This window comes from Aulostomus chinensis, chromosome 8 (assembly GCF_037954235.1).
Source record: "Aulostomus chinensis isolate RoL2024-O1b breed Wild chromosome 8, RoL_Achi_v1.0, whole genome shotgun sequence".
Lineage (NCBI taxonomy): Eukaryota > Metazoa > Chordata > Actinopteri > Syngnathiformes > Aulostomidae > Aulostomus > Aulostomus chinensis.
The window spans coordinates 22,093-50,000 of NC_141327.1; the positions used below are offsets into that span (position 1 = coordinate 22,093).

Consider the following 27,908-nt stretch of genomic DNA (forward strand, 5'->3'; position numbering starts at 1 on the left):
CGGACATCCTGACTTTAACTTGCCTTTCATAGTATACACTGATGCCAGTGATGTTGGTCTGGGAGCTGTGCTGCCTCAAACCTCGGGGCTGGGTACTGAGAACGTCATTGCATTTGCTAGCCGTACCCTCAATCCAGCTGAGAGGAATTACTCCACCACCGAACAAGAGTGTTTGGCTGTGGTCTGGGCACTGGAGAAATGGCGGTATTATTTGGAAGGAAGGCTGTTCACAGTTGTTACTGACCATGCATCCCTGATCTGGGTGTTCCGAACACAGAAACCCAGTTCAAGACTGATCAGGTAGGCCCTCAGGCTCCAGGAGTTTACCTTTACTGTGGAATATCGAAACGGGAAATACAACACTGTCCCGGATGGGGACTGGCCCTATCCAGGGCTCCTGTAGAGAGCTCCATGACCTCCCTGTGTGCCACAGTCCAGCCTGCAAAAAGGGAAATGTCAGAACATCTACCAGATGTCAGATGAAACCATATGGAGGGCCCAGCAGGCTGACCCCGAGGTTAGGAAGCTGTATGACTCCTTAGTTGACAAAGTGGAAGAACACACCAACTCGATCACATACTTCACCATCCTGGAGGACAAGGTTTACGCGTGGTCAGGCTCCAACACAAGATCTTGTACCAAGTGTATGTTCCGTTCACCCTGCGTTCAGACCTGCTCAGATTCTTCCACGACCATCTCCTCGCCGGACACCTGAGACGGTACAAGACCTATAAACGGTTGCAGGCCCTGGCGCACTGGCCTGGGATGAGTTTGGATGTGAGAAAATATGCCTGAGAACCGCCGGCCGCCTGGGAACCAGCCGATGGTGATAAGCCAGGCGTGGGAGCTTTTGGGAGTGGACATCATGGGGCCATTTCCTTGGAGCTCCACTGGAAATGTTTACCTGTTGGTTTTTGTGGATTATTATTCCCGATGGGTAGAGCTATTCCCTCTGAGGAAAGCTACTGCGGAGACTGTGTCCCAAGTACTGACTAAGGACATACTTACCCGGTGGGGTGTGCCAGATCCCATGCTCTCTGACTAAGGGCCCCAGTTCATTTCGTCAGTGTTTGAAGCCACCTGCAAGAAGTGGAACCTGAAACAACGGAAAACAACACCATATCACCCCCAAACTAACCTCACAGAGTGGGTGAACAGAAACTTGAAGGCTATGATATCCTCCTATGTCAATGGCAGCCACAAAACCTGGGACAAGTACCTACCTGAGTTCCGGTTTGCCCTGAATACATCTGTGCATGAGTCCACAGGAGTGACCCCGGCTGAGCTCAATGTTAGCCGTCCACTCAAAGGCCCCATGGACAGTGAGCTAAGTCCTGAACTCTGCACTCCTGATAGCCCCGCATACCAGAAGGTGGCTGAACTGACAGACCTGAGGGAGTTTGTGGCCAAAAACATCCAGAAAGCAAAGGAACGTCAAAAAGTGAACTATGACTGCTACAGGAGAGAACAAATATTCGAGGAAATGGACAGGGTGTGGCTGAAGACCCACCCCTACTCCAAGTTGGACAAGTCGTTCACCGCCAAGCTTGCTCCGCGATGGAAAGGCCCATACAGGGTTCTGCGGAGAGTGAATCCCCTCAACTATGAGGTGGTTTTGGAGGATTCCGGTGGGGACATGTGGCTGGTGAACATTGCGCAGCTCAAACCCTGCTATCCCACTGCAAGCGAGTGGGATGAGCTACAGCACCAGGAAATACTGAGGATATTTGAAGAGGAATCTGAGGACGAAGGTTTTCCTGGGTTTACATCCTCAGAATAGTGGAGCAACAGGAAAATTGCCCGCAGCTGCAGGCTTTCCTCAAGGGGGAAGGGATGTAACGTCACCCCGGATTGGCTGGCGGATGTACATCACCCCTGATTGGTTGGCAGGATGGCCAATCCAGGCCCCGTTCTACAGGAAGGAAACTGATTTTAAAATGACGCTCCGATCAGCTGGAGAGGGGGCACCTTACCGGTCGAATTAGCACTGCATCCAGTGGCTAAGTCCGGCAGTCGGGGTAGTGAGTCCCACGAAGAGATCGCCGTGGTTTGGAGTCTCTATTAAAATCAAAGGTTGTTACCAAGCGGCGACCACCGGTGTATACTGAGGACAATATCCTAACCTGGATCACCGTAGAACAGCGCTTCCCCGGTAGGCTAACAACCAACTGCCATATAACGCGTCTCTGCCTGTGAGAGCGTAGTGTTTGGGTTGGCTACTTAATTATAAGAGCTGGGTTCTCTCTCTCTCTCTCTCTCTCTCTTTCTTGAATGAGAGTGTGGGTTTTTCTTTTTTGGGGGGGATTGGACTAAATTAACTTTTTTGAGTGAACTGAATTTTTTTTTCTCTCTTCTGGAATTTTTTTGGGGGGATTTGAATTGAACCAAGAAAAAAAAAAAAGAACTTTTGAACTGAACTGAAAAAAAAGATAAATATATTTGTGTTAAAAACAAACCTGAGTTGTTGTTTGACTATTTCTGTTGTTCTGGGCTGGGTACTTACAATTTGGTGAAGGGAAGGTTTCATTGTTACTGTTTATATTCAGGATTGATAAAAAAAAAAAAAAAACGTTTTTGGGTCATCAAAGTTTATCCTTGATGCTTCCTTGTGTGCGTGTGTAAGGGGGACTAAAATGTGACTGACAAAAAACAAAACAAAACAAACAAAAAGGGAGAAAAAAAATGTAAGTCATAGAAATTAAATATCATTTATTTGTCAGGCTATATGCCTGGCTGGCACCCCAGAACAACCCAGTCACGTCACAATATGTTCTGAAAACATTGCATTAATTAAAAGTGGCAACATTGTCGTGATTCAATTAGCTTCTTATTGTAAATATCCCTATGATTTCACAGTCTGGTTCACTACAGATAGGTAAGTGTCCAGAATAACCAGGACAGGAGGCTGACGGCTCAAACAAATATAAAATTTATTACAAAATAGTTATAAAAATACATCAAGTGGGCTAGCAGCTACACAGTACCATACATTAGACCAGGTCACGTTCACTCGTTCAGATGACCATACGAGAAAGTAGGCTATGTAGAATAAAAACACATTTAGGACCGAATACACTCCAAATGATAAACAATCCTGTAGGATGAAATGTCACTACACGCGATAAAAAGCACACCTGGTTTCCTTGTGGAACCAACTAGTGGGTTTACACTGCAACCATACTATGAGCACACAAAAAGGGTCATTAAATGCTAGGACTACAACTCCTACAACCAACCGCCACTGAAGAATTGCACTATGCCCGGAGGTTATTGCACTAAGCCCACTTAAAATAAATAACCAAAAGAAAAAGGCACAAAGAACATAAAATCACATTTGAAACAAAAAGGCCCAAAAATAAACTAATTATTAGGAAGGGGAAAAAAACAGTAACAGTCACTTTATTAACAGACAGACCTATAAAAACAGGGATGGATGTTAAGTTTTGTTCAGCATCGTAAAGTATAATGTGTTTAAATCAAGCAAACCATTCAATGGTGTATCTTTAAGCAGTTTTGACTAACACCACGCAGCAGCTGGTTTGTCGTGAGTTGAGAATAACCACTAATGAAGTGACAGACACTAAAACCAAACAAAATACATTAAATACTGCATAGAAAAATAGCACACAGTAAAATAAATATCAAGTTCATGACTTAAAATCATCATCCCAACTCAAAATCCACATACCCCTTCTCAGCATGCAGATGGCTGGAGGCTACATAGAAACATCTCGGGCTTTTACGGCACCCAACCTGCCCAAAGTGCTGGTGCTTTTCTAACAGAGTAAATACATTTTCTGTTAAGTCACATTGTTCATGCATTACTTTTTAAATAACGGTTTTCTTCTGATAAAATCACGACCTACCACGACAAATGTTTGGAGTCCCTTCTGCTGCGTGCGTGCCTGCACTTCCGTGTCTGCATACCGGTAGAGAGAGAGTGAGAGACAGAGTGCTGCTTCCGCCCTGCTTATATAGACTCCCTAGGGTCCTAAGCCCATCCCCGTTACATGAAGCACCACTACGAAACAAGGCACAGCGCTTTTGAGAGAAGTTGTCCCCTGACGTCCAAGCTGAGAGCACGCAGATAATGTTCTGGCACAGCTTGATGCAGCTATTCAGAGTGCACCATGCATATCGGCTGAGATGGACTTCGGTTCAGACCTTCCATTTGGAGGAAATTTTAGTAGTGGACCTTAGTGACTTTTAATTGAATACCCCTGATCTAGAGGATGCGTTTAAAGCCAATGATCACCAGAATGCATGGGACACCACGACATCTATGACAGGAATGTCATTCCCAACCAAACCTATAATGATAGAAAATGAAATAGCCTTTGCTGATGACCTAAAGACTTTCTTTGCCACATTTGAATCATTAGATAATTCCTTAAAGTGCACTGAAATACTTAAGGCTATAAAACTGTCCCCTCAGACAGAATTACCATCACTGCAAAGAATGTAAGGAAAGTGTTTCAATGTACTAACAAAGAAAGCTAATGGGCCAGATGAGTTTAGTGGTTTCTTCTTCAAGAACATTGCATCTGAGTTAGCTCAAGTGGCAACCAATACTTCACCTACCTCCATAGACCCACACACAACTCCTCTTTCATGGAAAACCTCACACATAAACATCCATCCATCGCGGGGGGCTGGAGCCTATCCCAGCATGTACGGGCAAGAGGTGGGGTTCACCCTGGACAGGTCATCAGCCCATCGCAGGTCCAACACATATAGACAAACAACCATCCACGCTCACATTTATACCTATGGTCAATTTAGAGTCTCCAGTTAGCCCAGTCCCCAATTGCATGTCTTTGGACAGTGGGAAGAAGCTGTTGTACCCAGAGAGAACCCACGCAGGCACAGGAAGAACATGCAAACTCCACAAAGAAAGACCCAGTGCCCAAGCTGGGACTCGAACCTGGAACCTTCTTGCTGAGAGGCGACAGTGCTAACCACTGCACCACCGTGCAGCCCACACAAAAAAAACATTACTCAAAATCTAATGTCCAAAAGAATTTAGGGATTATAGACCCTCAGCTCTCACTTCAGTGATGCTGAAATCATTTGAAAGAATACTGTTACAAAATCTTGTTTCTACAAACTCGATCCCGTCAGTTTCCTCATGAGTAGGGTTGCAGCACAGGGGATGCGGTTGTCACACTGGTCCACTTAATTACAAAACACCTAGATCTGTCTCATGAGAGTCACGCAAGGGTGACTTTTATTCAGCTTTCAGTACAATACAGTCTGATATACTATTGTCAAAGATGGTACAGTTGGAGCTGAATCCATTCTTCATTCACTGGTATGCCTCTTTTCTAACCAACAGAGTACAGACAGTGAAAGTGAACAGGACCCTCTCCTCAGCATTAACTACTAATGTTTGTGTTTCCCAGGGTTATGTAAGCTCAGCTTTACTTTTCACCCTTTATACTGACAGTGGTCATACTGAGGAATGTCTGTCAGGGTCACACTGACACACCAGACAAATACATCTTAAATTACTCTGATGATACAGTTGTAATTTCTCTTCTAGATAGTTCCAGTGATCCTTGACTGCACCAACACAGAGTAAATAGGTTGGTTAAATAGAGGGATAAGACAGAGGAGGTTGTTTTTGGTGAACTACTCAACATACACAGATCCCCCATTAGTATTCATGGTGAACAGATCAACCAGGTATGTTCAAACACATACCTAGGAATAGTAATAGACCATCTTCTGTCATGGAAAGATCATATTGAGTCAGTGGGTAAGAAAACAAAGCAAATAATCTATTTCCTACACCATCTAAGATCTTTTGGTGCTAGTAGAGGGGTCATTGTTGTTGTCTACAGCTTTATCCGGTTGGTCCAGGTTGCGGGGGCAGCAGCCTCAGCAAGGACGCCCAGACTTTCCTCTGCCTAGCCACATCCACCAGCTCTTCCAGGGGATCCCAAGGCATTCCCAGGCCAGCTGAGAGGTATAATCCCTCCAGCATGTCCTGGGTTGGCCCGAGGCCTCCTTCCGGTCAGACATGCCTGGAAAACCTCCCGAGGGAGCCATCCAGGAGGCATTCTCAACAGATGCCTGAACCACCTCAACTGACTCCTCTACATGTAGGAGCAGCAGCTCTACTCTGAGTCCCTCCTGAATGACTGAGCTTCTCACCCTGTCTCTAAGGGAGAGCCCAGCCTCCGTGAGAAGGAAACTCATTTCAGCCGCTTGGATTCAGGATCTTGTTCTTTCAGTCATTACCCAGAGCTCATGACCACAGGTGAGGGTTGGAACGTAGACTGACAGGTAAACTGAGAGTCTCTCCTTTTGGCTAAGATCCCTCTTTACCACAACGGACTGGTTTAGCACCCACATCACTGTGGATGCCACCTCAATCCACCTGTAAATTTCTCGCTCCATCCTACTCTCTCTCGTCAACAGGATCCCAAGATACTTAAACTCCTCCACCTGAGGCAGGACCCCCCCCCCCCAACCTGGAAAGAGCAGGCCACCCTTACTTGCTAATGACCATGGCCTCAGACTTGGAGGTGTTGATTCTCATCCCTGCAACATCATATTCGGCTGCGACCTGCCCCAGCAAGAGCCGGACGTCGTGGCTTGATGGAGCTAAGAGGACCACATCATCTGCAAAAAGCAGAGAAGACATCCTCCCATCACCAAACTTGACCCCCTCCACCACCCGACTGTGCCTAGAAATTCTGTCCATAAAAGTTATGAACAGACCTGGTGACAATCGGCAGCCTGGGCGAAGTCCAACCCTCACTCAGAACAAGTCCGACTTACTGCTGGCAATGCGAACTAGACTCTCACTCCTCCGGCCCTTTGTAGGGGACCATTCACCCCATACTCCCAGAGTACCCCCCAGAAAGTGCTCCTCGGAACATGGTCATAATCTTTCTCCAAATCCACAATGCACATGTGGACTGGTTGGGCAAACTCCCAGTCCCCTCCAGCACCCTAACAAGGGTGAAGAACTAATCCACAATTCCACACCTGTGATGAAAACCACATTGCTCCTCCTCGATCTGAGGTTCGACTATCACCCTGACCCTCCTCTCCAGTACCCTGGTGTAGACCTTTCAAGGGAGGCTGAGGAGTGGTCTCCTTTCTTAAAGATGGGGACCACCACCCTGGCCTGTCTCCATTCCAGGAGTTAGGCAAGGCAAGGCAAGCTAATTTTATTTATATAGCCGGTTTTCACTAACAGTTTGTCTCAAAGGGCTTTACATGGCATCATAACAACATCCTCTGCCCTTAGAAGATTGATTTGGTTCAATATAGAAGTGTTGACTAAGGGGAAGGCATCCTTAAGTAGTCTTGTTGCGACGGGATCCAGCAGACAAGTGGAGTTAGTGGAGCGCTCCAGAGGTGACACCATTCCCTTGGGGGTGAGCTGGGGCGACCAGTTCAAAATCAACACTACGCTTCCACGACAAATGCCTCATGACGGGACATGTGTAGATGTGGACGTGGTGGGGAAGTCCAACTCCTCACCACCTATAGAGCCTTGGGGCTCTATAGGTTCTGCTGGATATAGCCGGCAACACTACAGAAGTGTGACTCCAGCTAGAAAGTCACGGAGGCAGTTCAGGGGTCACGATCTTTACTGAATGCGGTTCTATAAAATACAATGTAACAGTATGTAGCATCAGTACTACTACATAAGCAATGACTTACATAACCATCATGGAACGCACAACATACATGTGGCGAATTATATATAACACAATGCAATGTGAGTATAATGCCCACCGACAATAATCAACATCTGCAATTAGCAGGAGAAAATGTAAGCATAAACACAACATGTATCTCCACAGTGCCCAACGACAGCATAAAATTAAGAGCGCATAACTAGCTTAGCTAAGTGCAGGAGCTAACAATCACAGGAGCTAACAAACAGATATGACAGAGTAATATATATACATACAACCGGATGAGAGTCTCCATGGCGTGTTGACGCCGAATATGCATAGCAGTCGCTACTGACTACTTGCTCATGTACACGCTCCTTCGGTATGGCAGGAGAAAAACACACGTCTGCTGCCGATCAACACAACACACAAGACTACCGTGCAGCCGAAAAACTCTGAAAAACTCCGTTCCTCTTAAAGGGGCAGTAACAAACGTCACTGGACAAGAAACAACGCTCATATTAAACAATGTTTTCCTCCAGAGGGCTTTGGGTGTTAGAAGAAGAATCTAGAATTCTATTGTGGATCTGACAGGGATCCTGTGCAGAGAGGCTAGTAAAGGAGACATCTGGTCTCTTCTACTGATTCTGGTCAGTCCACCAGTCTGGAGAGTCTCAAGAGTCTATTGTATATCCTGAGAGGAGGAATCACAGTTATCCAGCCTGGAAGTGACAAATGTCTGAACTAGTTTTTGCATCTTTTTGAGACAGGATGTATCTGATCTTATTGATGTTACATAGATGGAAGAAGTCAAGTCAAGTCAATTTTATTTACATAGTGCCAAATCACAACAAAAGTTATCTCATGATACTTTACAAGTAGAGCAGGTCTGGTACCACACTCCTTCAATGAGTTTACACCCAACAATTCTCCATCAGCAAGCACATCCTGCAACAGCGGCGACGAAAACCTTCCTTTTAACAGGCAGGAACGTCGAGCAGATCCAGGCTCAATGGAGAGCCTTCTGCTTCGACCGGTTGGAGGAAAGAGAGCAGGAGAGCGGGGCAGAGACAAAGACAGATAATGGACAAAGAAAGATATACTGAAGGAAAGAGAGGGACAGAGATAAAGGGAGAGAAGAGGAAGAGACTGATGGACAGAGAGGGACATGAGCAGGTGGAGCTACGGGTGGCAGCTTGAGTCTCTTCCAGCCTCCTCCAGCAGCACCCAGGATCTAGGAAGCGGAGAGCCCGAAGGCTTCAGAGACGAAGATAAGTTAGTAATACATATGAGTACGATTTATATATGACACATACAGGAGGACAGAGAGCCCAGTGCATCATGGAAGATCCCCCGGCAGTCTAAGCCTATAGCAGCCGATCTAAGGGCCAGCCTAAGCAGTCCTAACTATAAGCCTGATCAAAAAGGACGGTCTTAAATCTGCTCTTTATTGTAGAGAGGGGTGTCTGCAACCCGGACTGAAACTGGGAGACGGTTCCACAGGAGGGGAGCCTGATAGCTGAAGGCTCTGGCTCCATTCTTCTGTTAGAACTCTAAGAACCAGCAGTAACCCTGCATCCTGGGAGCAAAGGGTTCTATCTGGATCATAGGGGACTCGGAGCTCTGTCAGGGATGTAGGGGCCTGACTGTTCCTAAGGTGTATTTGTGAATATTCTCAGTCATCCAGGTCATCGTAATTCTCAAAAAAGATCAAACTAGGCAACTGGACTCACCTCTTGTAAGTGAAGACGTTTCACCTCTCATCCAAGAAGCTTCTTCAGTTCTAAAATTCTGGTGTGAAGTATCAGGTATATAACCACCCCAAGGGGGGTGGTGGCAAATACAAGTGGTTCTCAGGCCAGAACAATAGGCTCATTAGGTTGTGATGTGAGTTGTTGGCCTCAGTTTCGGGTCGTTACCCCTCCTAGGAGGTGAGTCCAGTTGCCTAGTTTGACCTTTTTTGAGAAGTGTTCCTAAGGTGTTTTGGGCCCAGGGCAATAACTTGAGTTTAATAAAAGGAAATAATGGGTCATCCAAGTTTTATCTCCTTTAGACAGGCCTCTCCTGATTTGTTTCATAACTGATTTGTTTCAAGAAGGCATCCTGGAGATTTGTTTAAAGTGGGAGATAAAGGATCTGTTAAGGAGTGTAGGAAAGGACCCACTTGCAGGCTACAGTTCACAATCCAAGATGTTTAATGAACAGCAAAAAAAGGTACAAGAAACGCAGGCAAAGTCAAAAACAGGGACAGGCAAGATTCAAGCGTCGCAGACAGTCAGGGTAAATACTGGCACAATCTGGCAAGGACTGAACAGAGCCCTGGGCTTAAATACCCACAAGAAATAATTATTAAAGCAAAACAGGTGTGCTGTAAAGATGGCGGGAAACTGAACAAAGGGCTGGGCGGGGCACAGCCACAACACAGCAGCACATGTGGGCCTGCAAAACAAAGCACACATGAAGCAGAATCAACACAAAATCACATTTTGCAGGGAACTAGAACAAAAGAACAGAACACTAACAGGATCCTGGTCAAAGACAACTCCTCGGTTCTTTGCAGAAGTGCAAGAGGCCAGGGTGATGCCATCCAGGGTACCTGTCTCATTAGATAAGGTGTTCCTAAGGTGTTTTGGGCAATAACCTAACTTCAGACCTCTAAAGACAGAGGACATTTGCCAGGAAGAGTGTGGGTACTGCAGGCTTGTGTGGGTTAGCATTTAGCCTAGCATTGCTCTTCTGCTTGAGATACTCCCATGCAATGTTCCCTCTAAATTGTGCAATCGCGCACCGCTCACAAGTTCTCAGCGCACAAGAAAATCTATGCAGGGCATAGATTTTCTGTGAGTGACAGGTGTCCAGTCAATTGTACATATGGTTCACTTATGCTACACAGCCAATCATAGCATTGACAGTGCTTGTGGATGTGCCCTGCCCATACGTGCTGTGGCACCATGCAGGTTAGCTAGCTAACAACAGTGCAGCAGAGATAAGAGACGGCAACAGGAGCTCAGTGGTTGAGTGGTAAACCCTAAAAAATATTAAAAGTAAACTAACAGAAATTTCTGGTGTAATTTGATTCTTTTAATAAGCCATGTACCTTGCTATGCGCTCAGCAGGTGAGTGAATAGGTGTGATACTGGTGTGTGGCCACAGTGTGCACAACTAATGTTGCTCACAGCGATCCTCAGTGTGCTCAGGGAACTTGTGTGTATGCCCAGACACATGAAAAATTTGAGGGAACATCGCTCCCATGCTAAGGGTTTTCAGGGCAGACAAGTTGCGCTTTATCCTGATATGTCAGGACCTCCTGAAAACTGCCATCACCCAGTGACCCTGTTTAACATTAATGAAGCATCTGGTTGGTAAAGTAGTCAACAGCACATTCCCCCTCTGATTCACGCTATACCAATCTGAGAGGAAGCAGTCAGCATAGGAAACAAATGTCAGCTTCACTTCATCATGGCATTCCCAAGGATCAGTGCTGGGACCACATGTCATCATCATATATTCTCCTTCTTGGTAGCATTCTGTGCAATTATGGAATTAACTGTTATGCTGATTACACACAAATTTATACCTCCACCATACCTAACACCCCAACACCCTCACTGACAGTCTGCAGTCTATCAAAATCTGTGGAACAATCCTCTCAAAATAAATAAAACTGAGACTGTCATCATCGGATGAAGGTCCACATACTTATTTAATCCACCCCTTCAATATTTCCATTTTCTAAGCTTTATATGATCAGGAAAAATCTGATTACCATAGCTCTGTGTAATGATGAACTGGAACCCTTGAAGAAACACTGAAGAAACCCTTCAAGAACAGACAAATAGCATTCAGATCCTGATTGTTTTCTCATTGTTTCTCTACAGGAATATAGATCTTTAGCACCTGGTGCTAATGCAGTCTTTAAGGTTGGCTACCCAATCTACCTGAGATATGAAAATCACAAAGAGGCTGATCTACAATGTCATTATGGTGGATATGAATACACTATAAGAGAATGCAGAAACAGCTCAAGGTTTCAACTGCTCTGTGGAACCAAAGGACATTACCACGTGTGCCCGCATTTTGGTAAGAGGCTAAGATTGTCTAAATATTGAGAAAACAGCTTACTGCTCAATAACATCACTAACTTGTCTGTTATTTGGGATTTTATGGTGTATAATTTTAATAAGTATTTAAATACTGATTAATTACTGATTGTTACATTTTTCAATTATAGCTCACTTCTACCTGTCATTGACCTAAATGTAAAATGCTGAGTCTGAGTGCATTACATTATTTCCAAATAATGCCCTTTCAAATTAATTCATGTTGATCCTGCTAACAAAAGATACTCTTGCAGCGGAAAAGGAGAAATGCTTACAACAGCAGAGACGAGAGCAAGAACAACTAGAACAGCAAAGACGACAAAAGGAACAATTAGAACAGCAGAGACGAGAGCAGCGACGATTAGAACAACAGAGACGAGAGAAGGAACAACTAGAACAACAGAGACAGGAAAAGGAACGACTAGAACAGCAGAGACGAGAGAAGGAACGACTAGAACAGCAGAGACGGGAAAAGGAACGACTACAACAGCAGAGACGAGAGCAGCAACGATTAGAACAGCAGAGACGAGAGAAGGAACAACTAGAACAACAGAGACGAGAGAAGGAACGACTACAACAACAGAGACGAGAGAAGGAACGACTACAACAGCAGAGATGGGAAAAGGAACGACTACAACAGCAGAGACGAGAGCAGCAACAATTAAAACAGCAGAGACGAGAGAAGGAACGACTAGAACAACAGAGACAGGAAAAGGAACGACTAGAACAGCAGAGACGAGAGAAGGAACGACTAGAACAGCAGAGACAGGAAATGGAACTCCAGGAGCTACTGCGACAGCAGAAGCAAGAGCAACAAGAATTACGAGAACTACAGAAACAAGAGCACAACCAAATGGTTTACATTGACCAAGGACGAGTAACCCCCACAGAGTCATTGGATGAGGTGGGTTTCCTCTTGTTATCCATAGTATCACAACTTAGGCCATAGTGTTTGGTTTGGAACTACTGCCCTTAAGAGTGTCCATTTTTACCTTTAGTTATGGACTTCTATTATGGACTTCAGTTGTGCTTTTGTGTGGTGGTTTTTCATTATTTCTCCTGCTCCTTGGTTCCTCTTTTGTTCCAGTTACTCCTGTATGTTGAAAGCACTTTCTTCCAGTGTCTTTGTTTACTGTAGACTTCCTTTGTCTGTTTCCCACCTTCACAATTTTGTTATGCGCCTGTTGGATCTACAGCATTTCTGTTTGACAGTTTTTGTGAGTTCCTTGTTTTTAGGTTATAATTTTAGTTTGTTAGCTTAGTGTTTTATTTTTGCGTTAGATAAATATTGAAATCCAGCAGCCCTGCTTGCTTCCTGTATGTGCATTTTGGTCCTGCTTCTCCCACACAACCTGACTCCCCTCTGCTAAAATCCTTCAAAAGCAATTGCACAAATCCTGTTTTTTTTAAGTATGTTGTCCTTCTTTTCAATACAGCTTTCAGTGGTGGAGCAGAAGTTTGCTGACATCCTGATGGAATTTAAAATCACTGAAGATAAAGTCCGTACAGTGGGGAAACTGGAAGACAGGATGAAGATGCTTCAGAATGAGCTAATGACTAAGTATTTTGGTGTTGATAGTCTGACCTTTTCCTCTCTGTTAGCCATAGAACGAGCATTTGGCTATGAGAATCTTACCCTCACAGAAAGACTGAATGTGGTTAGGGCTATGTTGCAGCTGCACCAAGATGGTGTCTCTGGCAGTGAGGACTACCTGTCAGCCTCAAAAACTAAAGAGCACATCTTTTTGCTCAGTTTATTAAAACACATGCAGAAGGAAAACCCTGACCTGGCTGTCAGGATCTTATACAGCGTCACTGAGACTGTGTCAGCTCTTACATCTGACAGCAGACTGATTCTTGGACATATCCTTTTTAATGGCATCTGGACACCAGTGGAAATCCTCCTTTTTCTGCAAAGGGTTGTGAAGAGCCCAAGCAGCAAAGTCACAGCTGTCCTTGAAATAGCGCTGAACTACAGACTAAGCTGTTCCTCTGTTTTAAGTGCTCTACAGGAAAGAGATCCAATAAATGGGCTACGCCAACAGGTGGAGAGCGAGGATGATAAAGACCTTGACACACTGATAAGTGAAATGAGGGAAGCAAACTACCCAGAGACAATATTAAACATTGTCGAAGATGTGCTTAGACATGTCAAAGAGGAGCTGGCCAAACTGTCCAACAATCCAACATTAAATAAAGACCAAATCCACAAAGGAAAAAAGAGGATATGTTCACTTGACTTGGATGATCCGGACATTGCTTGTCTTCAGCAGGTGTTGATATTTATGTCTATAGCTGTGAAGGAGTGCACAAAGGTAACAACAACAGGACTAGCAGGATGGTTAAGTATGGTACAAGTCCAAGGCTACTTCCCCAGACTGACTCAACTGGCATCCTTACTTGTACTGCTGCTGCCACAAACCAGAGGAGAAAAGGGCCGGCTCGTAGAAATTTCCACAGGTGAAGGAAAGACTTGCATTTTAGCAATGTTTGCAGCCATACAAGCCATCCGTGGAATCAAGCCAGACATTGTGACAAGCTCTCCAGTTTTAGCAAATCGTGACCAAAAACAATGGAAGAACTTATTTTCCAAGCTTGGTTTGACATCATCTGTTGTTCCACCAAATAAGATGACAAATGAAAATTTTGAAGAGCTGGTTAAAGAGGCATACAGTCAGGACATAGTTTACGGCATAGTAGGGACATTTGCAGCTGACACATTGAGACAGGACTTTGAGGGGGAAACAACAAGGGGGACTAGACGATTTGAGATGGTAATTGTAGACGAAGTTGATTACATGACCTTGGACAACGGAATCCAAATAACATTTTTGTCTCATCAGGACAGTATTTTGAGGCACATGGAACAAGTCCTTGCTGGTATTTGGGTCCGGCTGTCTGCATGTCGACCAATAGAAATGATGGACTCATGGGAGATAAATTGGATCAGTCGACCCCAGTTCTTCCACAAGACTGTGGTATCTGCATTGGATGTCTCCGAATGTGAGGACTTTTCCATCGAGGACATACTGCAGCTTGGAGTGAATCTTAAGATTTTCTCACAAAATGAGATTGATGATTTGGTAAAAGCTGATTGTAAAGGGGAAGCCCATGATGCAAAGCAGGACTTAATGGATACCAAGCTGAAGACACTTGAGAAAATCATGAACAAAATTGGACCTGCTGAACTATATAAACTGCTGCGAGAATTTGAGAAGATAGTTGAAGGAGGTGACCTGTTTGAATATTTCTCTGTGACTGACAACAAAGCCATCAAGTATGGAGAAATTCTGCATTCACAGTTGCCAAAAGACAAAGTTAAACTGCTTCTGCTTGAGAGGGGCTGCGCATGTCAAATCATGGCAGAGAATAATCTCATCTCATGGACTGTTGACAATTTAAAATCAAAAATCAAGTATTCAGATGAGTGTGATCCAATGCATAGTCAGGAAATCAAAGACTTTATTGTGATCCCATCTTTTTTGAAGGCATACACAGAACAGCTGTTACCGCAATTTGCTGAGAATGCGCTTAGAGCCATTGTGATGGTAGAGGGTAGGGAGTACCTGATTGAGAAAGGCCCAGAGGCTGAGGCAAAAGATGAAGATGACAGTAAGAGCCATCAGTATGATGCCATCATACCTGTGGACTTTGTGTCCAGTGGCGTGTTACAGAAGAACACAAAGTGGGGTGATGGCCTCCAGCAGTTTTTAGAGATGAAACATTGCCTGGCCATTTCGCCACTGACTACAGTGACAAACTACATGTCAAACATCCATTACTTTGAAAAGTATCTCAGTGGAGAAGGCATTTTTGGTGTTTCAGGGACTTTAGGAGGAGATGCAGAGAAATCCTTCCTATCTGAACACTACAAGATCAACAGCTATGTCATACCAAATCATCGGCGTAAGAAGGTGGTAGAGCTTCCTGCACTTCAGGTGCAAGGAGGAAACAGACTGTGGATAGAGAGAGTCTGTGAAACTGCAAAGAAAGTTGCTGACAGAGGTCAGGTTGTTCTTATTATATGTGAGGATGTCAAGACAGCTAATGACCTACACAGAGAAATGCAAAAGAATCAAATGCATCCAATCACCATGTACACAGTCAGTGGGAGGCATGAGATTGAGAATCAAACATTTAGTGGAGGAAACATTATCATTGCTACAAATCTTGCTGGACGTGGGACTGACATACATATTGACCCAAAGGTCAACACATGTGGGGGGCTCTTTGTCCTTCTTACATATTTTCCAACAAGTCAACGTGTGGAGAAGCAAGTCTTTGGGCGCACGGGTCGTAAAGGAAATCCAGGCAAGGTACAAATGATCCTCAACACAGAGCAACTTGAGTCTGCTTACCAAGGTCAGTCTGTTGACATCATCAGGCAGCTCAGAGAACAGAGCGAGCTCAACCACATAAAGCATATGGAGAAGGAGTTCCATGTGATTAAACTGAAACAAAAACTGTTCTCCACATTTTGTGGATTTTTGGATGATTTTCGAAACAAATACACTGAGAGGGAGAAGATCAATTGTGATGGCATAAATATAAACAATGTTCCAGAATGTTTTAAAAGCTATCGGGCAAAATTTGATTATCATCCTGCTGTGAGTTCACTGAAGGAGTCATGGGCTTTCTGGCTCATTCAACAGGAAGCACACATTCGAGAAGTCTGGAAGGAAACAGACATCCAAGAATTAATGGAAAATCTTCAAGGACATTTACAACAGAGAAGCTCCTCACTTCTTAAAGGGAAAAGCAGGAACTTCCATGATCATATCAAGCAGGCAGCAAGCAGAACGGACCTACACCGTTGCAATAGGAGAGAATGCTATGGTGCAAAGCAGTACTGGCAGAATGCTGCTGAATCTGATCCATTTTTTAGTGCTGTTGCCCTGTATAACAAGGCTTATGTGACAATCAACCTTCGCAAGAAAGGTTACATGTCTGAAGGAAAAGAGTTGCTGAAGAAAGCACAGGACTTGGTGGATGTTTTTCTGTCTGAAACAACAAACACTATGATTTTCTGCAGTCTCTCATCAAAGAGTGATTTTAAAATTCACCATGAAAACAGTAACCTCTTGCTGCAAATGCAGGTCAGGATGAACATCTTTAAATCTTGGAAGGGATACATTGAGAGCGCCCTGGAAAAGATTGTTGAACTTCAGAAAAGTAGAGATGATGCCATAACAGAAGACTCATCAACCTTCTCTCTCCTGGAAGAGAAAGACTTTGTCACATCAAATGAACTTAGGAAAATGTACAGTTATGGTCTGGGAATCGTATTTGAAGTAAAAAGGAAGCCTAGATTTTCCTTTGATTCTCTCATCTGTTTTTTCATCGGTGTCTTGCAAGTGCTTGGTGGCACTTTAGTCTGTGCCTTCTCATTTGGTGCAGCTACAAATATTGGCTTGGGTTTAATAAGTGAGGGAGTGTCTGACATGATTAGTGGCACTATTGGGATTTTCAAGGGAAGTTTCTCCTGGGCTGACTGGGCCATTTCCAAAAGCATCAGTATCGGAGTATCTCTGGTCTGTGGTGGATTACAGTACCTGGGGAAACATGGACTTAACGGACTGAAGAATACAAGGACATTGATCCACAGAGGAGTTACAGGCATTGTCAGTGGCACTAGGGCTGTGCCAGTTACAGTGATGCAGGTCATCAAACATGCAGCAAAGTATACCGCTCAGGAACTAGGAAAGCAAGGAGTACTTGCTGCTGTGAATCATGGTATGGATAAAGGATTCAAGGCTATTTTTAAAGAAATATTTCAGTCAGCTTTCAAGGAGAAAGTTTTATCATTAGTTAGGAAAAACAAAGCCTTGGCTAATGCTCTGATTCAGTTCATCAGCCAGGAAGTACCAAAGGAAGCAATCCAAACAAAGACAGATAACTTTGAAATTGATCCTGAGTCCAAGAAGAGCCTTCACAAATCAGTTGTATACATGACCACAGAAGTCATTCCACAACTGCTAACAAACCTCACAAGGGTGCATGAGGTCATTAATATTCTGCATCAAGTGGCCAACTCTGCCTTGAGAGTTCTGGAGAAAAACAAAGCATCAAAAATAGTTGCAACTATCACCAAGACTTTGAGTGCAGCCCAGTACATGACGTCAGTCACTGAAATGTTAAAGGCTGTTCCAACAGAGGGTATCATCAATGACGAGTTTATCCCTCAGTTTTTGACAAAAATGGAACATCTGAAAAAGGATGAAGTAAAAGATGGAAGACAAAACTTGACAGATGTGAAACGGCTGAAAGAAGATTTCATTCAGGAAATTGCAGAGTGTGTGTCCGAAGCTTTTGTTAATGCTTTTGTAGAACACCTGGCATCCATTACCTCTCGCATCACCAGTTCAAAGGTAAACCACAAAATTGGGAAATGTGTTGAAAACGTCCTTGGCAGACAGGAAACACAGCGATTTTTCGATGATCAGAGGAGAAGTTACAAACTGAGGATGGCCACACAGGCACCAGTTGAGCCCCTGCCAAAGGCTGAAAAACAGGAACTGTTGCTCTATGTAAAGAGTCTGGACAGCTATGGGATACCTGCCACTGCACTTCATCTTCACATTCTCACAGAAAGCAACTTGCTGGAAGGCAAAGGTATCCGCATCATTGTCACAAATGAGCAAGGAAAAGCTCTCTATGAAGAGTACTACCCAGGGAGAGGAAAATCCCATGAAGACATAACACTTCAACTGGTGAAAAGCAAAGACACATCTGAACAGTAAGCATCACACCTTTTAAATTAATTATACTGATCACACTTGAACAGCAAAGAAATGTTTGATAACTTTGATAGCATTTAGTGATTAAAATTACAGATTTAAAAACATGTAATAATGAATATGTATAATAAGACTAGCATCATACAGTTTCTGCACCACATTGCAAGAGGAAGACATATTTCTGAAACATCCAAGTCCATGACACTTTCTGCGACTATCGATGTATCCAGAACATCTTTGTTATGGCAGGCATGATTTCATCCATCATTAAACTCACCTAAACATCTTTCACAGGAACAATGGTGGCCTGTCAGCTTTGAGCAAAAGGATCAGAGGTGAACATCAACCATACACTGGTCATTTTAGGGTTGTGCATCCAGATGGCACAACTAGCAACGTAGACTCAGAGGGCCAGAACTGCTTATTCCATGCTATTGTCCAGGCAAACACTGATGGGCACAGAGATGTCAACAATCTGAGAAAAGATGCCGCAAAGCTTCGCAGGAAGTGCAGTCAAGAAGTATGAGTACTATTTCTGTTCTGCTAATTCTACACATACACTTACAAATGATAGACCATTTGGAAAAATGTAAAATGATGCAGATATTTCACAAGTGTTTTCTCAGTATTGTCATATAGAGTGTTAGCTATAGAACACTTTATATTGGGCATGTTTCCTTATTTTATTTATGAGTCAATAAATGGTAAAATTACATAATGTCATTACTGATAATACAGGGCCCTAACAATGAAATATTTTTATGCACATGTGTTCTTACACAGATGGGGTTTTTTTTAAACTCAGTTTCGTCTTACAGAAAGGAATTATGGTGGTTTTAACTGTATTCTGTAAGAAGATATGTCTGTGTAATAATCATCTGTCTCACAGAGAAAGTTCTGACAAAGGTGAGGTTGGAAGTACAGCATGTCAGCTGATTATTAGTATGGAGAGGATGTAACTTGGATCATGTGATGGGTTCTGATATCTTTGGCTGCTCTACTCAGCTCCAACAGAATATACCACAGAACGCTGCTCTCTTGAGGCTGCACAGACAATTTGAGGAATCCTACAAGAATCCAGGACTTTTCACCATCATTGGGGGAACAAAGAAGACAAGGGTGGAAGACACTCGAAAATTCCTGGATGCCATCAACACCAGTAATTTATCAAGGGGGCAAATTGATGAGATGAGAACCTTCCATCTTGGTATGGTGGCAGAGCACAGAGAGTAAGCCTTTATCATTCCTATTGCTTTCTCTCATTAAGATTAAAATGTTAGCAGGTCAGGTTATACATGTGTATACTATTAATACTAGTGGCAGTTCCAGTTCTATTATTCCAATGTCACTATGATTTGGAACACATCTGTATCTTTTCAGCCTGAAATCTGCTCGAAAGTGCAGCAACAATGAGGTGAATGCAGATCACATACCGCCCAAAGACAGCTATTTGACAGCATTGAAGATTCTGGATGAAAGTCCAAGGTCTCATGAAGAACTCAAGAATAAGCGCCCAAATCTTTATGAAGAGCTGAGGAAGATCCAGCACAACAACCGAGGAGACACCTTACTGTGTATGGAGGTCCGCACTGAACATCACAGACAAGCCCTCACAACTGGGAACAGTGGGGCTGCCAGGATATGCAGGTACGTGAGTTTCAGCACTAATTCACTTGTAAAAATGTTCCAGTTTTTGGAGGGCCTATGAAAAATATTGGAAGTAGAGGTATTATTTCAGGCATACATACAGGATTGCCCGAGTTTAACCTGGTGGACAAGAGGATATGCTCCCTCTGCCTTGGGGGGGGGGGGGGGGGTATCCTGACTGTTGTTTGTGCTCATGCACCAAATAGCAGTTCAGAGTACCCCCCCCCCCCCCTTTAGATTCCCTAGTGGGAGTACTGGAGAGTTCTCCCTCTGGGGATTTGCTTGTTCTGCTGGTGGACGTCAACACACATGTTGTCGACATCAGTGAAACCTGGAGAAGCAGAATTGGGAAAAATGGCCCCCCCTGATCTGAACGAGAGCAGTGCTTTGTTATTGGACTTCTGTGCTCATTACAGATTGTCCATAACAAACACCATGTTCAGCATAGGGGTGTCCACATGTGCACTTGGCACCAGGACACCCTGGGCCGCAGTTCAATGACTGACTTTGTGGTCATGTTGTCAGACTTGTGGTCTTGTGTCTTGGACACTTGGGTGAAGAGAGGAGCGTAGTTGTCAACCGATCACCACCTGGTGGTCAGTTGGCTACAATGGTGGGGGAGGACGCCGGCCAGGCCTGGCCTGGCACAATGTATTATACGGATCTGCTGAGAGTGTCTGACGGAGTTCCCCATCAGAGGGAGTTTCAGCCATGTCCCAAGGGAGGCAACGGATGTTGAGTCCTAGTGGGCCATATTCCGTGCCTCCGTCTTTCGAGGCAGCTAATCGGAGCTGTGGCCATAATGTGGTCAGTGCTTGTCGTGGCAGTAATCCCAGAACCCACTGGTGGACCAAGCTGAAGGAGTCCTATCAGGCCTTTTAGGCCCATGGAACTCCAGAGACAGCCGACAGGTACTGGCAGGCCAAGCAGTATGCAGATTTTGCGGTTGCCATGGCAAAAACTCCGACATGGAAGGAGTTCAGCAAGGCCATGGAGAACAAAGCTTCGAAGAGATTCTTGACCACCATCTGTCATCTCAGGAAGGGGAAAGAGTGCACTCTCAACACCATGTATGGTGCAGGCGGCGTGCTGCTGACCTTGATTCGGAATGTTGTAGATCTGTTGAGAGAATACTTCAAAGACCTCCTCAATCCCACGGACACATCTTCCAATGAGGAACCAGTCCCTTTCTTAGTTGACAGAACTCTGCAGCATCGCGTGGACATGGGGGGGGGGGGGGCACCTCTGAATTGGAGACCAGGGTGGTGGTTCCTCTTTTTAAAAGGGGGACCAAAGAGTGTGTTCAGTTTATCAAGGGATCACACACCTCAGCCTTCCTGGTAAGGCCTATTCGGTGGGAGGTGCATGGCATAGTCCAGGAGGAGCACTGTGGTTTTTGTCCTGGTCATGGAACTGTGGACCACGTCTACAGTCTTGGCAGGGTCCTCAAGGTTGCATGGGAGTTTGCCCAATCAGTCTACATGTGTTTTGTGGACTTGGAGAAGGCATTCAACCGTGTCCCTCTGGGATCCTGTGGGGAGTGCTCCAGGAGTATGAAATATCGCCACCTGATTCGGATGGTTCACTCCCTGTATGACGGTGTCAGAGCTTGGTCCTCACTGCTGGCAATAATTCAAACTCATTTTCAGTGAGGGTTGGACTCTGCTAGGGTTGGCATTTGGCATTGATTCTGCGCATAAGCTGGATCAGTTTGCAGCCCAGTGTGAAGCAGCCATGACGAGAATCAGCACTGCCAAGTCCGAGTCCATGTTTCTCATCTGGAAAACGGTGCAGCGCTATCTCCGGGACGGGGATGAGACCCTGCCCTAAGTGGAGGAGTTCAAGTACCTTGATGTCTTGTTCATGAGTGACTGAAAGATGGATCATGAGATCGACAGGTGGATTGGTGCAGCATCTACAGTGATGTGGACTCAGCATCAGTCCGTCGTGGTAAAGAGAGCTGAGCCAAAAGGAAAAGCCCTCAATTTACCGGTCGATCTACGTACCCACCCTGAGCTTTGGGTCATGACCGAAAGGGCGAGATCCAGGCAGAAGTAGCTAAAATGAGTTTCTTCTGGGGGTTGGCTGGGCTCTTCCTTAGAGACAGGGGAGGAGCTTGGAGTAGAAGTGCTGCTCCGTCACATCGAGGGGAGTTAGATGAGGTGGTTCAGGCATGATGAAGTAGCCTACTTGGGCGGCTGTCCCCATGACCTGACCCCAGATAAGCAGAAGAAATTGGAGGGATGGATGGACATTCAGGAATCAAATATTGCAATATCATCCATTAGTATAAATATGTGGGATTTACAGGAAAAATTAAAAAGTTACTATTTGTCCAAAAATAAATCATAGACATAGATCACAAATGCCTGAAAGTCATCACAAAAATCTGCTTCCTTGTATCTGGTGACAGGAGCCAAGATGCTACAAGTTCTGGGGCTAAAGTCAGGGAAGTTGACCCTAAACTGCATGGAAGGCTGACCAACACAGGAGGATAGTAATAGAGTACAATAGAGAAGTAGAATAGAAGATAAAGATACTTTATTACTCCAGAGGGGAGTGGTCTTGTACTCTACATCTATGTAATCATCTGTGTCCATAATAAAAACCTGTAACATATCAACAACACAAACTATATTAGCCAGTGATGAGAACTCCGTGAATTGAATGAAGTAATTTGGCGTAGGCACAAATGAGTTTGTTAAATAGTGTAGTTTGTTTTGGGCACTCAGTATCATCTGAGAACATCATCTTCTTTTTCAGTTCAGTTTAATTGCTCCATCTTCTCTGACTGTGACGGAGGCCATAGCATCTCATCTCTTCCATAAAACAAACACATTTTTTTTTTTTTTGTAAGTAAAAATCCGTGCCAGGGAGTCTCTGTAAGGAGCATCCACAAAGCAGATCAAAGTGGGTGAAAGACAGCATGATGGCATTTTGGAATCATAGAATAAGGCTTGAAGAGTTTTTCTCAGAATTTATTGAATAAGAGTTTCTGTGAAAGTCAGAGCATCACTTTAGCCAAATGTATGTATGTAGGCAGTGAGAGTGAATAATCTGGGAACAATCTCAATTCTTATTGTAATTTTATTGGTCAAAATTGAAAAAAAAAAAAGATTGATTTTATGATTGAAGTTGAAAACCCACTGAGTGACTGCCCCACTTCCTGAACTATGGGGCCCCACACAACACTTAAAACAAAACACAACATCAGTCTGATCTCCATATTAAATGTATAAGCAGTATGATTTACTCACTTGGGCTGTTTTTTTCCCCGTGTATGCAGGAGGGAGATAGCTAAAGGCTTAGCTAAGGGCGATATGCAGGAAACCCTGAAGAAGATGTTTATAGTGTCTCATCCTACAACATCACAGTCTCTCAAGCAGGATGCAGGTAACCACAACTACGATTCAAAGTCATGTGCATGAAAATCACAAACAGGACTCGTGACATGGCACAGCCCTGAACTTGAATACAACTTCTCTTTCGGGTGTACACAGATTGGAGGGCCATGAGCTTCCAGCTATCAGGCTCCTCTCTTGTGAAACCATCAGTCTATCTCAGCTCTGAGAGGGAACACCATCCCTGCATTTAAGAGTGGCCTTCATTTGCTTTTGTTAAGCTTAGAGTTCGAGCTGTTTCAGGCTTGACTTAAATCATCCCCTAATTGTAGTGTATGTGTCGACTGGCAAAGATTTGCAATTGGTCAGTGGGTTTCTCTCTCCCTTCCTTTCACCTCTTGCAGGTATTTCTGCCTTCAGAGCAGTAGACCCACAACATTCAACATGACTTTTCTGTGTTCTCTTCTCACCTGACCCCTTTCTTTTCACAGGTATAAACTCCAACACCACCAGCCACAGTGCAGACTACTATGAAGTGGGCTTCAGGCTGATGATAGAAAAACACTATGATAAAGGCTTCATTGACTCCAGTGAGAGGGACCGTCTTGTTTCATGGGTTAATGATGAGAGCTACAAGAGCCAAAATACTCAAGAGTACAAGTCATTAAAAAGAGCACTTTCTCAATCAAAAATGCAAAATAAGAGCTGAGTCATGGAAGCAAGTCAAGTCAAGCCAGTTTTATTTGTATAGCGCCAAATCACAACAAAAGTTATCTCATGACACTTTACAAGTAGAGCAGGTCTAGAACCACACTCCTTCAATGAACCTCCACCCAACAATTCTCCATCAGCAAGCACATCCTGCAACAGCAGCGATGAAAACCTTCCTTTTAACAGGCAGGAAAGTCGAGCAGACCCAGGATCAGTGGGGACGGCCTTCTGCTTTGACCGGTTGGGGGGAAAGAGAGCAGGAGAGTGGGGCAGAGACAAAGACAGAGAATGGAGGAGGACAGAGAGACAGAAGGAAAGAGAGGGACAGAGATAAAGAGGGAGAGAAAGGAGGAGAGACTGATGGACGGACAGGGACGTGAGCAGGTGGAGCTACGGGTGGCAGCTGGAGCCTCTTCAGGTCTGGAGCCTCCTCCAGCAGCACCCGGGATCTGGGATGAGGGGAGAAGAAGAGGAGTTAGTAACACGTATGAGTATGATTTATGTATGACACATGTAGGAGGACAGAGAGGAGTAGGAAGAAGCCCAGTGCACCATGGGAGATCCCCAGCAGTCTAAGCCTATAGCAGCATATCTAAGGGCCAGCCTAAGCAGTCCTGACTATAAGCCTGATCAACAAGGAATTGGAATTTTTGAACACAAGTCCATCAGAGTATGCTAACTCCTCTCTGTATGTCCAGTACTGTTGTAGTTCCTCTGGAACCTGTCCACATGAGTCAGGCCATCTGTTCTGTATTGCTGCTAAAAGCAGTCTAAGCGTCTCATCCTGTTGTGTGGCTTCTTTGAAGTGATCAAGCTTCTCCTCTGAAAATGGTATCTGTTGGGCTATGTAGCTCACATCCAACTCTTTTTCCTGTGTGACATTGGGGAGATCCTTCAGACTGGCTCTTCTTAATGCATCTGCTATGTGCATTTCTTTACCAGGCTTGTAGTTCACGTGTAGGCTGTATTTTTGAAGCCTCATTAACACCCTCTGCAGCCTGGCTGGTGCCTTGTGAAGAGACTTTTAAAAGATGATCTCTAAGGGTTTGTGATCTGATTCAACCTGCACAGATCTCCCATACAGGGATAGCTAACAGCTCCTTTTCAATTTGAGCATTTTTTTTTTCACAGTCTGTTAGCGACCTGGAGCCATATGCTATTGGATGTCCTTCTTGTAAGATTACTGCTCCCAAACCACTTGTGCTTGCATCAACTGAGAGTGTGACAGGCTTTTCCACGTCAGAATATTTCAGCACTGGTGTGTTACTCTCAAGTTCCTTGAGTCTTGAGAAGCTCTTTTGTTATTTGTGTTCCCAGTGCCAGATGGTTTCTCCTTCCAGTAGCCTCCTGAGTGGTGCAGACTCTTCTGAGAGATTTGGGATGAACTTTGCGACATACTGCACCATTCCCAAGAACCTCTGCAGTTCTGTTTTGTCATGTGGCTCTGGTATTCCTTGTATGGCTCTCACTTGTCCCATGTCTGGTTTCAGTCCATCTTTGCTCAATATATGTCCAATTTTGCATTTGTCCCCGTGGAGTTTCACGTTTATGCTCCTCAGTCTGTCTAGCAGCTTCCTAAATCTGTTGTCATGTGACTCTTGGTCTTCACCCCACACTAGAATATCATCAACAACATTCACCACTCCTTCAGGCCTTCCAGATGTTGCTCCAAGCACCTCTCAAAGACTTCTGGGGCTGAGGATATGCCAAAAGGAAGTCTCTTAATTCTGTACCTTCCCAGCGGTGAGTTGAACGTACAGAGTTTGGAGCCGTCTTCATCTAAGTGGATCTGCCAGTAGCCATGATTTGCATCCAAAAGTGAGAAAACCTTTGTGTTAGGCATTTCTGCAACTACTTCCTCCACTGTCTTGAGAGGATAGTATTCTCTTCTTATCGCCTTATTCAAATCTTGTGGATCAAGACATATTCTGATTTTGTGTGGTTTCACTACAGTCACCATGCTGCTCACCCACTCTGTGGGCTCTGTCTGTCTCTCTATGACACCAAGGCTTTCCATTCGTTTCAGTTCTTTCTCAATGTCCTTTTTTAGAGGAACTGGAACTTTCCGTGGTGGATGTATCACTGATGACACTTCAGGATCTACCTGAATATGGTGACTTCCAGGTACACAGCCTAGTCCTGTGAATAAATCTTCATATTCACACAAGATGTCTGTCTGTGTTTTTTCTGTCACTCCATAGATCTTTTTCACCATCCCCATTTCAAGACTCACATAGCCTCCCAGGATTGCTCTTACTTCCTGCTTTATCACATGAAATGTAATCTCATACTGTCTGTCTTTGTATGAGCATGTAATGGTCTTCTGCCCCAGTGGCTTTTCTCTCTGTCCAAAAACTCCGTCTAGCTTGAAGTTTGACTTTAGCAGTTTATCATCACTCAGTTTCAGCTTTTTTAATTCACTCTTGGACATGACGTTACAGTCAGCGCCTGTATCTATCATCACTGTGATTTGCTGGTTGTTGACATTCACAGTCTCTTTCCAGACCTCTCTGCCACTTTTCACAGCCACGTTGTTCACATGCTTGTCTTCTTTAACATGCACTGTCCCAATGAACATGTCAGTTTCATCATTACTTTCCATGTCACATTCTACACCTTGTACTTTCCAGTGGTTATTTGTCTGTCCACGACTCATGCACATTTTGGCGTAGGGATTTTTACGGTGACATTTGTTGCAGGTTTGACCATACGCTGGGCATTGTCTTGCTTCATGTTTAAGCCCACATCTTCCACAGTCTGCATGTGATCTGTCCTTCTTTGTTTGTGTTTGTGGCTTGTCTTTCTTGTGCTTGCGTTGCTTGTGTATTTTTTTTAACTTGCACGTCAGTCTCTTCATGTAGTTCTATAAGCTGGCTTTGGCTAACTTCTGCTGCACGGCAAATATCAACAGCTCTTTGTAGCGTTAGCTTGGGCTCTCTTAGCAATCTGCCTCGGATCTGATCATTTGTAATACCACATAGGACTCTGTCTCTGATCAGTGACTCTGTTAGGTCTCCAAATTCACAGTCTCTTGCTTTATTTATAAGATTTGTGACATAAGCATCAATGGATTCAGCATTGCCTTGCACTCTGATATTAAACAAATGTCTCTGGTATGTCACGTTTTTTTCGCGGTTCACAGTACCTTCTGAACAGCTTTTTTAAGCCTTCCAGTCCATTGACATCTTCATCAAACTCAAAAGTATTGAATACCTTGAGGGCGTCGTCTCCTGCAACGTGAAGAAATGTGGCACGTTGTACTTTTTCCGACTTGTCGTTGATTCCACTTGCAATGAGGTAAATCTCAAACTTTTGTATCCATACTCTCCAACTTTCTGCGAGATTTCCTTCCAAATTTAATGTCCCCCAGAGGTTTTTGGTGGTCCATCTTTCTTTTTATGTGTTCTTTCCCGTCATTTTAGACATTTCTGACACCATGTTATGTATCAGACTGTGAGGCAGAGTGAAGTAGACTGAATAAAGTTTTATTGAATAATTTCAGGTACCTGCAAACATCATGCTCTGTGTTACAGCATCACCTCCTGGTGACCTCCAGTATAGCACACATACATGACAGCATCGTTCCGTGTAACGCCTACATTGTTGATTTTTTCTATTTTTGTAACTCGTCACCAATCGCGGCTCACGGTCGCTATACCGCTGACCTCCCGTGAGCCTTGAATCTCAATCCTGACTAGCGGAGAGAAGCCACCGTGCACCTGAGAAGAGCAGCTT

The 27,908-nt window shown here is 44.3% G+C and overlaps 1 protein-coding gene across 5 annotated transcripts in view; it reads left to right on the forward strand.

Annotated features, from left to right (window-relative positions):
- LOC147256760 (uncharacterized) overlaps positions 1 to 27,908 on the forward strand; it is a 41,281-nt gene that overhangs the window by 12,257 nt on the left and 1,116 nt on the right. Inside the window, exons 3-11 of one of the 5 annotated variants that reach the window (XR_015117505.1) lie at positions 11,516 to 11,717; positions 11,992 to 12,641; positions 13,174 to 18,473; positions 18,769 to 18,994; positions 19,480 to 19,703; positions 19,855 to 20,121; positions 23,408 to 23,514; positions 23,954 to 25,916; positions 26,224 to 27,908. The exon at positions 26,224 to 27,908 is cut by the window's right edge and continues 1,116 nt beyond it. Coding sequence is in view for 3 of the 5 variants with exons in the window: in XM_086210340.1 (XP_086066466.1) it covers positions 11,516 to 11,717; positions 11,992 to 12,641; positions 13,174 to 18,473; positions 18,769 to 18,994; positions 19,480 to 19,703; positions 19,855 to 20,121; positions 23,408 to 23,514; positions 23,954 to 24,171 (7,194 nt within the window). In the remaining 2 variants the exon portion in view is untranslated. Of the gene's footprint in view, positions 1 to 11,515; positions 11,718 to 11,991; positions 12,642 to 13,173; positions 18,474 to 18,768; positions 18,995 to 19,479; positions 19,704 to 19,854; positions 20,122 to 23,407; positions 23,515 to 23,953 lie in introns of those variants that run through there. The other 4 variants (XM_086210340.1, XM_086210341.1, XR_015117506.1 and 1 more) reach the window with 4 other exon arrangements.